Source organism: Vulpes vulpes, chromosome X (assembly GCF_048418805.1).
Source record: "Vulpes vulpes isolate BD-2025 chromosome X, VulVul3, whole genome shotgun sequence".
Classification (NCBI taxonomy): Eukaryota; Metazoa; Chordata; class Mammalia; order Carnivora; family Canidae; genus Vulpes; species Vulpes vulpes.
This window is the reverse complement of record NC_132796.1, coordinates 64,885,438-64,901,738: the sequence shown is the minus strand read 5'-3', so window position 1 is coordinate 64,901,738 and position 16,301 is coordinate 64,885,438. Positions and strand designations below refer to the sequence as shown.

Here is a 16,301-nt window from a genome sequence, read left to right as displayed (position 1 = left end):
CTTTGGGATGCAGCAAAAGCAGTCCTGAGGGGGAAATACATCGCAATACAAGCATCCATTCAAAAACTGGAAAGATCTCAAATTCAAAAGCTCACCTTACACATAAAGGAACTAGAGAAAAAGCAACAAATAGACCCCACCCCCAGCAGAAGAAGACAGTTAATTAAAATTCGAGCAGAACTCAATGATATCGAGACCAAAAGAACTGTGGAACAGATCAACAGAACCAGGAGTTGGTTCTTTGAAAGAATTAATAAGATAGATAAACCATTAGCCAACCTTATTAAAAAGAAGAGAGAGAAGACTCAAATTAATAAAATCATGAATGAGAAAGGGGACATCACTACCAACACCAAGGAAATACAAACGATTTTAAAAACATATTATGAGCAGCTGTACGCCAATAAATTAGGAAATCTAGAAGAAATGGACGCATTCCTGGAAAGCCACAAACTACCAAAACTGGAGCAGGAAGAAATAGAAAACCTGAACAGGCCAATAACCAGGGAGGAAATTGAAGCAGTCATCAAAAACCTCCCAAGACACAAGAGTCCAGGGCCAGATGGCTTCCCAGGGGAATTCTATCAAACGTTTAAAGAAGAAATCATACCTATTCTACTAAAGCTGTTTGGAAAGATAGAAAGAGATGGAGTACTTCCAAATTCGTTCTATGAGGCCAGCATCACCTTAATTCCGAAACGAGACAAAGACCCCACCAAAAAGGAGAATTACAGACCAATATCCCTGATGAACATGGATGCAAAAATTCTCAACAAGATACTAGCCAATAGGATCCAACAACACATTAAGAAAATTATTCACCATGACCAAGTAGGATTTATCCCTGGGACACAAGGCTGGTTCAACACTCGTAAAACCATCAATGTGATTCATCATATCAGCAAGAGAAAAACCAAGAACCATATGATCCTCTCATTAGATGCAGAGAAAGCATTTGACAAAATACAGCATCCATTCCTGATCAAAACCCTTCAGAGTGTTGGGATAGAGGGAACTTTCCTCGACATCTTAAAAGCCATCTACGAAAAGCCCACAGCAAATATCATTCTCAGTGGGGAAGCACTGGGAGCCTTTCCCCTAAGATCAGGAACAAGACAGGGATGTCCACTCTCACCACTGCTGTTCAACATAGTTCTGGAAGTCCTCGCCTCAGCAATCAGACAACAAAAAGACATTAAAGGCATTCAAATTGGCAAAGAAGAAGTCAAACTCTCCCTCTTCGCCGATGACATGATACTCTACATAGAAAACCCAAAAGCCTCCACCCCAAGATTGCTAGAACTCATACAGCAATTTGGTAGCGTGGCAGGATACAAAATCAATGCCCAGAAATCAATGGCATTTCTATATACTAACAATGAGACTGAAGAAAGAGAAATTAAGGAGTCAATCCCATTTACAATTGCACCCAAAAGCATAAGATACCTAGGAATAAACCTAACCAAAGAGGTAAAAGATCTATACCCTAAAAACTGTAGAACACTTCTGAAAGAAATTGAGGAAGACACAAAGAGATGGAAAAATATTCCATGCTCATGGATTGGCAGAATTAATATTGTAAAAATGTCAATGTTACCCAGGGCAATTTATACGTTTAATGCAATCCCTATCAAAATACCATGGACTTTCTTCAGAGAGTTAGAACAAATTATTTTAAGATTTGTGTGGAATCAGAAAAGACCCCGAATAGCCAGGGGAATTTTAAAAAAGAAAACCATAGCTGGGGGCATCACAATGCCAGATTTCAGGTTGTACTACAAAGCTGTGGTCATCAAGACAGTGTGGTACTGGCACAAAAACAGACACATAGATCAATGGAACAGAATAGAGAACCCAGAAGTGGACCCTGAAATGTACGGTCATCTAATATTCGATAAAGGAGGAAAGACTATCCATTGGAAGAAAGACAGTCTCTTCAATAAATGGTGCTGGGAAAATTGGACATCCACATGCAGAAGAATGAAACTGGACCACTCTCTTTCACCATACACGAAGATAAACTCAAAATGGATGAGAGATCTTTTTTTTTTTTTTTAATTTTTTTATTTATGATAGTCGCAGAGAGAGAGAGAGAGGCAGAGACATAGGCAGAAGGAGAAGCAGGCCCCATGCACCGGGAGCCCGACGTGGGATTCGATCCCGGGTCTCCAGGACCGCGCCCTGGGCCAAAGGCAGGCGCCAAACCGCTGCGCCACCCAGGGATCCCTGGATGAGAGATCTAAATGTGAGACAAGATTCCATCAAAATCCTAGAGGAGAACACAGGCAACACCCTTTTTGAACTCGGCCACAGTAACTTCTTGTAAGATACATCCACAAAGGCAAAAGAAACAAAAGCAAAAATGAACTATTGGGACTTCATCAAGATAAGAAGCTTTTGCACAGCAAAGGATACAGTCAACAAAACTAAAAGACAACCTACAGAATGGGAGAAGATATTTGCAAATGACATATCAGATAAAGGGCTAGTTTCCAAAATCTATAAAGAACTTATTAAACTCAACACCAAAGAAACAAACAATCCAATCATGAAATGGGCAAAAGACATGAAGAGAAATCTCACAGAGGAAGACATGGACATGGCCAACAAGCACATGAGAAAATGCTCTGCATCACTTGCCATCAGGGAAATACAAATCAAAACCACAATGAGATACCACCTCACACCAGTGAGAATGGGGAAAATTAACAAGGCAGGAAACAACAAATGTTGGAGAGGATGCGGAGAAAAGGGAACCCTCTTACACTGTTGGTGGGAATGTGAACTGGTGCAGCCACTCTGGAAAACTGTGTGGAGGTTCCTCAAAGAGTTAAAAATAGACCTGCCCTACGACCCAGCAATTGCACTGTTGGGGATTTACCCCAAAGATTCAGATGCAATGAAACGTCGGGACACCTGCACCCCGATGTTTCTATCAGCAATGGCCACAATAGCCAAACTGTGGAAGGAGCCTCGGTGTCCATCGAAAGATGACTGGATAAAGAAGATGTGGTTTATGTATACAATGGAATATTACTCAGCAATTAGAAACGACAAATACCCACCATTTGCTTCAACGTGGATGGAACTGGAGGGTATTATGCTGAGTGAAATAAGTCAATCGGAGAAGGACAAACAGTGTATGTTCTCATTCATTTGGGGAATATGAATAATAGTGAAAGGGAATATAAAGGAAGGGAAAAGAAATGTTGGGAAATATCAGGAAGGGAGACAGAACATAAAGACTCCTAACTCGGGGAAACGAACTAGGGGTGGTGGAAGGGGAGGAGGGCGGGTGTTGGAGGGGAATGGGTGACGGGCACTGAGGTGGACACTTGACGGGATGAGCACTGGGTGTTTTTCTGTATGTTGGTAAATTGAACACCAATAAAAGTTAATTAAAAAAAAAAACATTTTGTAACATGAAGAATTTTACTACATTAAACATTCTGTAATAAAAAAAAAATAATAGATGAACATACTTACAATTGATTTGATGATTGAAAAACACAACTTTGAACCTTAATTAGGCTAAATGTAATCCCCTAAATTCTTTTCATTAGAATTATATTACCAAAAAATGCTCTTTGAATATTTTCATCATTATATTTTGAATTGTGTCCATTTTAAAATGTGTGGGAATTTGTTTTTTTCTTTTTATATAAGTATGCACATGATATCCTTGATGTTACTTCTTTTTGTCCCCCAAAGGCTCGAATAATTACAATCCATCTGGCCTTAACAGAAAAAAAATGTTTGCTGGCTCCTGCTCTAGATTTTTATAAGAGTGCATAAGAATAAACCAGAGGCTATGAGAAAAATGCAGATTTTTGTTTTTCATCCTATCTTCATCCTACCTTTCACCACACTGCTACATCTATTTTAATTCAGTAAGCCAAAGGTGAGTGCTAGGAATCTCAATTTTAACAAACATCCCAGGTAATTCTTATACACTCTGAAACAAATTTTTAAAAACACAGAATTCCAATTTGCACTGAGCAAATTTCAATATGCCTTTGAGCTACATTTCGGCCTATACTTCACCACTGTCATGCTGGTAAAAATCAGTCCATTGTAAAGATCTCATTGGAATGGCTTGCCAGAGGAACTACATCTGCCTATAATTCTCTCCACCTATCATCATTTGTGCAGTCATCTTTCCTTGGAATACAGCAGTGCTACGGAATCAAAACATTGTTTGTGGTCTAGGAGGTCTGTAACTCTTAATTTGAACCCCTATGATAGGGATAGATAGATGCGTCATTATTCCTGGGTTCCATACAACTGTTATTATCTCCTTTTTTATTCCCTCTTTATTATTGTTTACGTATGTATGTATTCATAAATCCATCCATCCATCCATCCAATTTTCCTATAAACACGAGATTTTAATTTTGCTGGAATTAGTGGCACTTCCCACCCCAAAACCATGCAAACCTTGAATTTTTGATAAGAATGACATACAATTTGTTTCATAGTAAATTTAGAAATATACCAATGCACCTGGGAAAGACCAAATGTTGTGACATTTGACTACAAACAACAAAATATAAGGAGCTTTAAAAAAATCAAAACAGTACAGAACATTCCAGAGTCATTGTTAGAATTTATTGCTGGAATATCTTAATAAGAATTCTGAGAAGTCCTGAAGCTTTTAGGTAGTACATGTGAAAATCAGAAAGGAAGAAATAATTTATCTTCTGAGACAAATTTAAGCATTAAGCCTTAACTCCTCTTAGTGACGTTTTTGCAGGTTGCCTCAAGTTCCCATTTCTAAGAACCAAACCTTTCCTCTTTTCTCTACATTCTCAATATTTTCATTGCTTTTTCTTGTTTATACTAATGGTGCATCAGAGAAATATGGCTTCCCTCTCTGAGTAGATGTGAAGGATTTTCATGTCTTTTTTGCCTTTTTGAGTTCAATATTTTTGCATATTTTTTACGAAATTCTCTCTCTGGAGACAATGTATTAATTAGTATTAATTTATTGCTTGTGTATAAAAATATGTGTATTCAATTTATCTGAAATTATTCTCTTTTAATTCACGAATTCCTAATACTAAAATTATTTAATATAGTGTTCTTAGTTATTCAATGAGCTTTAAATTTGTTTTTTAAGGACAAATTCTATATTGTTCCAAGTACTTAACATTTTCAACTTCATTCAGAAACCCGATAGATTGCCTTTACATATTAAGCAAGATAAACAGTTCTACCAGATAATATTCTAAAAATGTATGATCCCATGGGGTGCCTGGCTGGCTCAGTTGGTGGAGTGTGAGACTCTTGATCTCAAGGTTGTGAGTTCAAGCCCCAAAGTTGGGGGAAAAAATCTAAAAAAAAAATTAAAAAAGGAAAAGAAAAATTATGATCCCAGTGAATTAAAACACAATTCTTATAGCCCTAAATTCTTGGCCCCAGATTAGAGATACAATTTGAAACATGCAATTACTTATAGGAAAATGCAACCTAAATGATTTCTATGATGAAATTTGCTGTTAAGGAAAAGTTGTGATACTGTTTTCCAGTTTATATTTCACCTCAGAATATTTTAGGAGACATATTTATCCTTAAGCATTAAAATAGATTACATAATATGTATCTCTCATATCCTAAAAATTAAAAAATAGTGCAAATGAGCCAATGGCCTAAGAAAATAATTTTGTCTGAATAAAACTGGTTTTTTTTGAGACTAAAGTAGAAATAGTTAATCCATACTTGTTTTTCAATCATCACAGTTTATTTTACTTATATTAAAATATAATAGAAGTTTCAGAAAACTTTATCTTCCTATTTACTTTTTGCTCTTTGAGAGTTTACATTATTGTCATATGTCTCCATAAAACAACTAAGGGCTTCATATAGTTCATGTTCATTTCCTAAACTGCCACTTCAGAAAAGTTGGTTTGTGTCCCTTAGCATTATTTCTTGTTATGCTTGGAATTTTGCTTTCACATCTCAAAATTTTTACCACATTAGCAATATATAGTTCTAGTTGTATTACCCAGTCTTTGGTACTCAGATGATCTAGAGCATGTATACATTATGAAATGACAATTTCAAACAGAGCCCATAGCTTTGATGTTGGTTTAATTAGGATCATTTTGATATTTACATTTATTTAAAAAGAATATCTTCAGCTAGATACATTAATGCATATATAAACAGTACATGTCCTACCATCTACTGTGGCTTACATTCAAGTCCTGAAATTTTGTTTCAATCAAGTGGTACAATATCACATGCACACACATCTATTAGACATTTTTGAGGTAATGTTTAGACAAAGTATGTAAACTAAAAATGCCTTATAAAATCTTCTGTGTTCCGTAAAGGATGAAGTTAAGAGTAGGTGATGGAGGTGAGAGAATAGAGAGAAGCCGATTAGCACTGATGATTTTTTTTAAAGATATTCACTTACAAATGAAATGTTCCTAAGGGTTACTATTACTTTAGTAGTCAAATCAATGTTAAGAATAATCATACAGGGACACTTGGGTGGCACAGTTGATTAAGCATCTAACTCTTGGTTTTGGCTCAGGTCATGATCTCAGGGTCATGAGACTGAGTCCCCATGGGGCTCCACACTCAGCTCAGAGTCTGATTGAGGTTCTCTTCCTCTCTTTCTGCCCTTCCCAATTGTGTTCTCTCTGTCTCTCTCTCTAAAATAAAAAAATAAATAAACAAATCTTTTTAAAAAGGAACCATAGAAACTAAATGAAAACTATTCATGATGCTTCACCTTAAAATAGGCAGATACTTCCTGCCTTTACTCTTAAATGTTTATAACATTTAAATTACTCTTTATTTATGTATGTCCCTCTTTAAATTGTTCTTTGTTAAATTTACAAGCCTCATATATTTAAAAAAATCTTTAATGAATAGAGATATGTATTCATTATCTTGACTTTCATTACTTTGTCATGATTCCTACCATAATGTAATAAATCTTCCCTTCATCACAAAAAGTATCTATTTACTCCTTTATTTAGGGAAACTAACATATGATATTTCTCTGCAATAAAATCAATTAGGGATATATTTTCTATTTCCTAAAGCACTGGAGAAGAAAAGCTTGCAAATTCTGTTTGTCCTATTCAGGGACGTAGTCTGCCCCAAATCCTCAGAAAGGTGATTTAAAACAAAGGAAATAACAGATGTTGGCAAGAATGTGAAGAAAGGGGAACCCTCTTACACTTTAGTAGGAATGCAAACTCGTGCAGACACTAGAAAACAGTATGGAGTTTCCTCAAAAAGTTATAAATGGAACTACTCTATGATCTAGCAATTGCACTAGTAGGTATTTACCCAAGGATACAAAAATACTGATTTGAAGGGACACATGTAGGTAATGTGTAATGTTTATAGCAGCATTATCAACAATAACCAAGTTATGGAAAGAGCCCAAATGTCCATCAAGTAATGAATGGATAAAGAAGTATTATATATACATAAAATGGAATATTACTCAGCCATCAAAATCAATGAAATCTTGCCATTTTCAATGATGTAGGTGGTGCTAGAAAGAATTATGCTAAGTGAAATAAGCCAGAGAAAGACAAATACCATATGATTTAACTCACATGTGGAACTTAAGAAACAAAACAGATGAACATAAGGGGAAAAAAGAGAAGCAAACCACACAACAGACTCTTAACTATAGAGAACAAACTGCGGGTAGCTGGAAGGGAGGTGAGCAGTGAGATGGGTTAAATGGGTGTTGGGTATTAAGGAGGGCACTTGTTTTGATGAGCACTGGGTATTATATGTGTGTGATGAATCACTAAATTCTCTCTGAAACTAAAATTACACTATATGTTAACTAACTGGAATTCAAATAAAAACTTGAAACAAAAAAATAAGATTTGCACCCAAAGAAAATGAAAATGCTAGTTCCAAAAGATAAATGCACTCTATATTTATTTCAGCATTATTTATAATACCCAAGATATGGAAGCAACCCAGGTGTCCATCAATATATGAATGGATAAAGATGTGGTATATATACACAACAGAATATTACTCAGTCATAAAAATAATGAGACCTTGCCTTTTGCAACAAAAGGCATGGACCTAGAGAGTATTACACTAAGTGAAGTAAATCAGACAAATACCATAAGATTTCACTTATCTGTGGAATCTATAAAAAAAAACCCCAAACAAATAAATAAACAAATGCACTATTAAATACAGAGAACTAACTGGTGGTTGCCAGAGGGGATATGGGTAAATAGATGAAGGGGATTAAGAGCTACAAACTGCCGGTTATAAAGTAAGTCCTGGAGATGAAAAGTACAGCATAGGTAATATAGTCAATAATACTGTAATAACATTGTTCCATGACAGATGGTGACTGCACTTACCATGGTGAGCACTGAGTAATGTACAAAATTGTTGAATCAATGTTGTGCACCTGAAACTAATATAATTAGTATGTCAATTTTACTTAAAAAAGGAGTCATTTGCCATCTTGTTTAAATTTGCTTAAAATTAATTTTTAAATGATCCTAAATATTGATTTAAAAAGTTCTTGATTTTCCAAAAAATGTAATTTACACTTTTGGATGTTTTAAATCAATCTCAAAAGTTGTAAAATTATTTATTTTACATTATAGAAGGCTTATTTTTATGTAGAAGATGACAACATCTGATATTCCCCTTACTGGTTCTAAAACAAAGAAACTAATTTACTCTGAGACAGCTGTGACATATAATATCATCACTCAACTCTTTTCTTGCAAGTCTCTCTAAAGAACTATTTTTTAAAATTAAATAAAATAAAAAGACTGCAAACTTTTGTTGAAAAATCGAATGAGAGCACTGATCATTTTTGATTGCCAAATGGGAAATCTTTTAAATTAGACTGACTTTTGAGGGTGAAAGTACATGAGGTTAGCTTTTTGTTTTAAGTTTCATAGTAATTATATTTTCAACATTTGTACATTGAGTTAGGTCTTTCTCAGATTTCCAATGGTAGCTAGATTGTTTCTAACTACTGACCCTGATCCTTTGGAGCCAAGTGGAATATATTAACTCTCTTGAAGCTCCAAGAAACCATTTGTTAAGTCATACTTCATGGAAAGTAACATCCTAAAATATGTAAGAAAGAATTAATTTCACATACATATGCATTAGTCTTTCAGGGATTATTGTGATCAATTGATTTAATATAGGAGCAAGGCTTTGTGGAATAGTTTTGGTCTTGAAGCAACATCCCATTAATTTATTCAAAAACTGTTTCTCTACCAATAGATTTTCATTTGAGTTATGCCGATTACTGGAAGCTATAAGATAAACTCATCAATCAATTGTTGAACAATAATGAAAAAGAAATGATAAGTAAAAAAGTATTAATAACAACTTAATGGTATAAACACTAGTCTATGTCACCAGTAACACTATATTAGAAGTCCCAATCTATGTAACGAATCAGATCTCAATTGTTTCTTCATGGGATGAAATCTAATAAAAACAGTTTATTCTATAATAACTCATTTCTCTTGTGAAATTCTGAGAAGAGAATTGAAACCCAGACAAATGGAAGGATAATTCAACAGGTAATCATGGGATGCCAATTGTATTTTTGAATTACTGTAGGTGCTGGGAATGCATGTATCATCTATACTCAGTCATTTATTCATACATTTCTAAATATTCCCTTAAGTTCATCCATCTCTTTATAGGTAGGATGGTATTCACACCATTCTTGAATATTCCCTTAAAGACAGTTATTATTAGTTGTTTTTCTCTTGTTCTGAAAATATCTTGCACATGTAACATTTTACTTTCCCCCTTAACTACAGATACAACCCAAAAGGCATCAGTATGTATGAAGTTCTGTACATAAAAGTCTCACCAAAACAACTTTAATATGATGGTTTACAATAGCAAAGAAACATTCTTTTTTTAAGATGTATTTATTTTGAAGAGAGAAAGAAAGAGAGAGAGCAGGGGGGAAATGAAGAGGGAAAGAGAAAGTTAAGCAGACTCTCCCCTGAGCACAGAGCCCAGGGCAGGGCTCTATCCCAGGATCCTGAGATCATGACCTGAGCCAAAACCAGGAGTTGGATACTCAAGCTACTGCTCCACCCAGGCAACTCACAAAGCAATATCCTTAATTTTCTTCTCCCTGGGCATATTTGAAGTTTGTACAGTGACTTTTTTTGAAAAGCTAGAAAAAAAAAGGAAGAAAAACAAACAAAACTTGTGTTAAACAGTCCATTCTTAAGTTTACCATAACCATTGATAGTATTGTTTTATTTATTTTTACTAATTATCTTGTTCTAGGGACGCCTGGGTGGCTCAGCAGTTGAGCACCTGCCTTTGGCCCATGGTGTGATCCTGGAGTCCCGAGATCGAGTCCCACATTGGGCTCCCTGCATGGAGCCTGCTTCTCCCTCTGCCTATGTCTGCCTCTCTCTTTCTGTGTGTCTCATGAATAAATAAATAAAATCTAAAAAAGATTATTATCTTGTGCTAGGAAATGGACAATATCCTATTTTTAATGCCTTTTCACCAATTTAAGCTGTTTAGTTGTCTTGTTCACCCTTGGAAGCTTTAGTTTAGTCTATTAAATGTAGTTAAAAACAACAAGAATGAGATTGGAAAGCTGCCTAAGTGTTTGTGTTCAAATAGAGATTATCTTTCCTTTATCTTTTTCTCCTTTTTACCAACTAAATTTAGAGTTTTTTAACTATTTTTCAGTGTCCTAACATGTATGTTTTATCTGTACCTGGGCATATTTTAATTACTTCTTTATACTGGCTAACTTTTTGAAAATAGTAATTATTTAAATACTTAAATAATTTCCCAAAATGTATTGAATGATTATACTTGAAGATTTTACTTTCTAGTAATTTTTCATGATTTATAGTGAATCAAAACATTTGTAAATGTTTTAACACTAACACTTCAAGTTTATAAATTTAAATAAAAACTGGTAATGTGTAAAAAGGAATAGAAAGTACATATAGTAAATAGTTACCAAAGTAACTATTTCACATTTATTTCAGTTTGCATTGTTTTCATATATTTTAATGATAATGATATAAAACAAGTGGGATCAGAAAATACGAAAAAATGGTTTTTACTTTTACTTTTGTGAGTTTAAGTAAAGGATATATCTTGAATGATTTTTTCAGAATTTTGACACATATATCAATATAATGTGCATTTTAATTTTTCTAGTAGACTTAAGCTTTTACATGCTGTAGATACTTTTTCTCAAGCTCCTATAACTCATACTGTTTTAAGCCATCACAGCATTGTTTACAGATGTAGAAAACATTGTAAATCATATAAGTCTTATTCGATAATGCATTACTTATATAATCTATAGTACATCCACACAATAGAATACTGTGCAGTCACTAAAATGATGATACAGATTGATATTTATTGACATAAATACAAAAAATGATTGTTTTAGTTTAAAATCTAACAAAACACAGTACATAAGTGCTTTATTTGTTTGTAAAATAGTGTGTGTATACATAGGAGAAAAGGCATGGGAGTATATGTACACACAGAAAACATTAATAGTGGTGATCTCTGAACTGTGGGAATTTTGCTTTTTTATAAATGTCTGCATTGTGTACATTTTTTTAAAGCAATGAGCATGTATTATGTATATGATCAATAAAAACAGTGATTTCCATTTGAAAATATTTTATAATGAATATAAGTGTAATTTGTAGGTACACAATTACACCAAAACAGCTTTTTCTCATTATTTTATGGGCAAATAGCTAACAAAAGCATTAACAAAATTATTTATTTATATTGAATTATGAGTGTAATCTAAAATTTCTATATAACATAATAAAAGCCAATTAAGAATAGAGACAATACATTTTCTATGGTTGGATCTGTGATTTGAATAAATCCTATTTTAAAAAGTAATTATTGACATTTAACATAAATTAAATAATTATTTCTCTACTTCCAAAAAGGATTTGAACAAACACATATTAAATGAGAGGCAACCTAAAGAAAATATAAAACTAAGTATAATACGGATGGAAGGTAGATGGTGGGGAAAAGAGGGGACTAGAAGTAAAATATCGAAAATCTGTAATCTAGAAATTACAGGCTAAATAATGTAACTGCAATATAGAACAGAACATTTTGTCACAACTTCCAAGCAGCCAGACATAAAGAGAACCATACTGAATTAAGAGCTTTCATATAATAGATGGAAGCATGTGATTTAATCAAGAGACACAAGCTTTTCCTTAATTTTGATACAGATGTGAATATTATCACATGGATGTATTAAAAATTTACAAGAGATAATGACAAGCTTAGTAGAAGATATTCTTCAAATTAGTTTTCCAACATCACTATATGGATGATTTATCCTTTATATTGACAGTTTATGGAGACTGAGGTAAGATTTTAAAATTATCTATAAGTAAAGACAATTCATTGCAGTTATTCATCTTTTTCATTAATTTAACATGACCCATCTCTACTACTAAGGAGTTAGAAAAATGAGTGGCAAGAATGCTCCTTGGACTGTCCTAATATATTAAATCTCTCAGGAAATATCTTTAAGATGAAACTCATCTTTTTAATAATGCTTAAAGTGTTAATTTCCTAAGGTACTGATTGAGAAAACACCAATATGTTTATTTCTCTGGGCATGAAGTTAAGAAAACTTCCAACACTTAGTCAAAGCCACTGTCAACTCTGTGGTATGCCCACAATATGTTAGTAAAGGGAAAAAAATGTATAAATAAAGAAACTCACATTTCCTTAAAATAACATTCATTTTAAATAATAAAGTAAAATTATGCACAAATGTTAATTGGATCGCATACATTTTCCCCTGCTATATTGATTTCTCCCAAAGCAAATTAGAAGTTTTCTGTGTGATACATTCAGAAATCAGGTCCATTTTGAGAATATTTTCATTGAAGCAATTACATTTAGTATTATAATTGAAATAAGGAACTCTACTCAATTACCTTACCTGGACTGATTTGGGGCGGGGGGGAGTATGTGGAGGGATGAATTTTATTCTACATATTCCTAAGGATATTTTATCAAAAAATAGTACAAAATGACAGTTTCACAATTAGAAATTATGTTCTTCACTAAAATGAACAAAGTTTTCTAATTTGTTTTCTCAAAAGAAAATATTCACTTAAAAAAAACCTGGCATAAAATAACCTCTTATCACAAAATAGCCCAAACTAAGTAGGCACCAGCTTAAGGATGAAACAAATTGAGCATTCTTTTAGAAATTTTTTTTTTTTTTATGATAGTCACAGAGAGAGAAAGAGAGGCAGAGACACAGGCAGAGGGAGAAGCAGGCTCCATGCACCGGGAGCCCGATGTGGGATTCGATCCCGGGTCTCCAGGATCGCACCCTGGGCCAAAGGCAGGCGCCAAACCGCTGCGCCACCCAGGGATCCCCAAATTGAGCATTCTTATTCTCACCACCTGCACCTGGCCTGGCCCAGGGTGACGTGCAGGGGCTTGGAGCCCACTGTGCGACCATTCATCTCATCCACTGCTTTTGTAGCATCTTCAAAAGAGGAGAAGCAGACAACACCAAACCCTTTGCCTTGCCCTACTTCCACCATCACTTTGGCCCGGCTAATTGATCCAAAGGAAGAAAATTCCTCCTTCAGTTTTTCATCATCGATGGTCTCATCCAGGTTCTTAATATAAATAGGCACCCCAGGAGGCCGACTTTTTTCTTTTAATCTCAGCCGTTCAAATCTTCGTCTTAACTCAGCCAATCGTTCAATTTTCTTCTGTGCTCGCCCTACATATAGAACTTTCCCATTGATGGACTTTCCATGCAGGTCTAACACAGCCTTTTGGGCAGCCTCGTGTGTCTCATACCTCACAAAGCCAAAGCCCTTTGATTTCCCACTGGCATCTCTTATTACCTTAACACTCTCAGTTGGCCCATACCCACTAAATATTTCCTTCAGTTTTTCATCATCCATGTCATCTCCAAAGTTTTTAACAAAAACATTGGTGAAAGTTGCTCTATCCCTGGTTCTGACTTCAGCTGCTCGCTCTTCTGGGAATTTGAATCTGCCAACATACACCTGGCGGTTGTTAAGCCGCACTCCATTCATGTGCCAGATGGCTCTATTGGCAGCAGCCAGGCTGTCAAAGTGCACATAGGCATAACCCTTAGAGCCATTGTCATCGCATACGACTTTGCAGGAGAGAATGTTCCCAAAAGCAGAAAATAAATAAAAAAGGGCCCTATTGTCTATGGATTTGTCCAGGTTTTTAATGAATATATTTCCAACTCCAGACTTTCTTAAGCGGTCATCTGGCTGAGACCACATGAGGCGGAAAGGTTTGCCATTAATCAAATCAAAATTCATGGTATTCAGGGCCCACTCAGCATCTGCAGGAAAGCGAAAGTTAACATAGCCATAGCCCAGGGGACTGCGGGTCACTGGGTCACGGCAGATTCGGGTGAAGCGCAGAGGGCCAGCAGGCCTGAACTTTTTATATAGCATGTCCTCCGTGACATCTGGGTCCAAGTCACCCACGTACAGGGCAGCCTTTAGGTACTTCTTTTTCTTGCCAGCAGGGTTAGGCTCTCCACTTCCCATCTTTCTGAGTACAGGGAGGTGGCTCTCTTGGGAGAGAAAAAAGGCCGATTTCTCTAAGCTATGGGCCAAGCAGCTGTTCACAAACAGAAGAAAGCCAAGGAGAAGGAAGCTCTGAGAAAATGAAGTTCAGAAACAGCTGGTCAGCAGGCTCAGAACAAACACATCAGACAAAAATGCATCCCAATAACAAATCTGTTCTACCTAAGGGAACTTCTAATTTAAGATTTAAAATCTGTTTCAAAAGCCAGTAGTAAAGAAATTTCCTGTTCCCCATTTAATTGTAAGAAATCATCAAGCAGCTGGCTGGCACCGCACATCCAGCATTGCCGACAGAGGCCTGGAGACCTGTTTTCTGCATTAACATAGGCCTCGACCTCCTGTTGGCTTAAAATTCTATTAACATGGGCAGGGGCCAACCGTGTATTCCCTCCGCCGGCTGCTGGGCCGGTCTCTGCGGGCTCGCAGCTAACTAAGGCCGCTAAACACACTCAGCGTCAGCGAAAGGGCAGACTAAACACTTGGTGCACTGGGGCCGGAAGGCAGGCTGCAGACGGCGGATCAGACAGAGAAACAGACAGACAGACACACGCGCTGGGGACGGGAGACCGCCCAGATACCCCAGATGCCCACCGGGTACGGACCGAGAGACGCGCGGTAATTTCGGCAGTCTGAGACTCGCGGCAGGTCCGGAGGGACTGACTGGCAGACACGCACTGGGTCAGCTCAGGCGGGAGGCGGTTCCGGACAGATGCGGGGCGGAGTCAGAGGAGAAGGGCAGATGCGCAGCGGGCGGGCAGAGCGGGGACCATGGACGTGGATTGCTCTCCGCAGGACAAACCGACCCAAGGACGAAAACCATTTAGCCTGTGGTTGGGCGGGCGGGGCGTGAGGAAACCCGGAACCCTGATAAGTAACTTCCCACTTCCCGCTCCCTCTGTGCTAAGATTCCTTAAAAAAAATGTTTTTCATATTTTTTATTTTAAAATTTTATTTTATTATCTTAACATTATATGTTCTCATACATTTGGGGAATATAAATAATAGTGAAAGGGAATAGAAGGGAAGGGAGAAGAAATGTGTGCGAAGTATCAGAAAGGGAGACAGAACATAAAGTCTCCTAACTCTGGGAAACGAACTAGGGGTGGTGGAAGGGGAGGAGGGCGGGGGGTGGGGTGAATGGGTGACGGGCACTGAGGGGGGCACTTGACGGGATGAGCACTGGGTGTTTTTCTGTATCTTGGCATATTGAACACCAATAAAAAATAAATTTATTATAAAAAATATTAATTTTAGACTGCTGATCCCAAAATCAAAGCAGGAGGTAATCACCTAGGCAGATAGAACTCTCATACTTTTTTTAATATAAAAAATAATTCGCTATACCATTTCTGCTTAGGAAATAAGATATAGGGTTGCATACTTTCCTGAGTTAATTATAAAAATTGAGAATTGACATCTGTACTGGATTCCCATTATAGTACTAAATGATCACAGAGTCGAATAAAACGCAGGACTATGTTGTGTTTGGCCTCTATCCTTACTCCATTAAACTCCAACATAAAGATCACATTATCTCCAGGTAGTAGGCAGAATTCTTTTCATTGCTCCAGTAATAATTAAGATTTTAATGACCAGGGAATCATAAAATGGCTTTTTGTGATACGTTGTGCCACAAAACGTTGAAAATGTGATGTCTCCATAATCACAAATTAC

The 16,301-nt window shown here is 36.2% G+C and overlaps 1 protein-coding gene across 1 annotated transcript; it reads right to left on the bottom strand.

The window, feature by feature from the left end:
- Positions 1–6,073: 6,073 nt before the first annotated feature.
- On the bottom strand, positions 6,074–15,445 carry PABPC5 (poly(A) binding protein cytoplasmic 5). The gene is made up of 2 exons (XM_026016769.2): positions 15,230–15,445; positions 6,074–14,699 (listed from the first exon to the last, which is right to left on the bottom strand). The coding sequence occupies exon 2, from the start codon at positions 14,586–14,588 to the stop codon at positions 13,440–13,442; it is 1,149 nt and encodes a 382-aa protein (XP_025872554.1). The 5' UTR covers positions 14,589–14,699; positions 15,230–15,445; the 3' UTR covers positions 6,074–13,439.
- Between the last annotated feature and the right edge of the window lie 856 nt (positions 15,446–16,301).

Coding starts and splice junctions, on each gene's coding strand:
- PABPC5 (XM_026016769.2), bottom strand. CDS start 14,588: ATGGGAAGTGGAGAGCCTAACCCTGCTGGCAAGAAAAAGAAGTACCTA.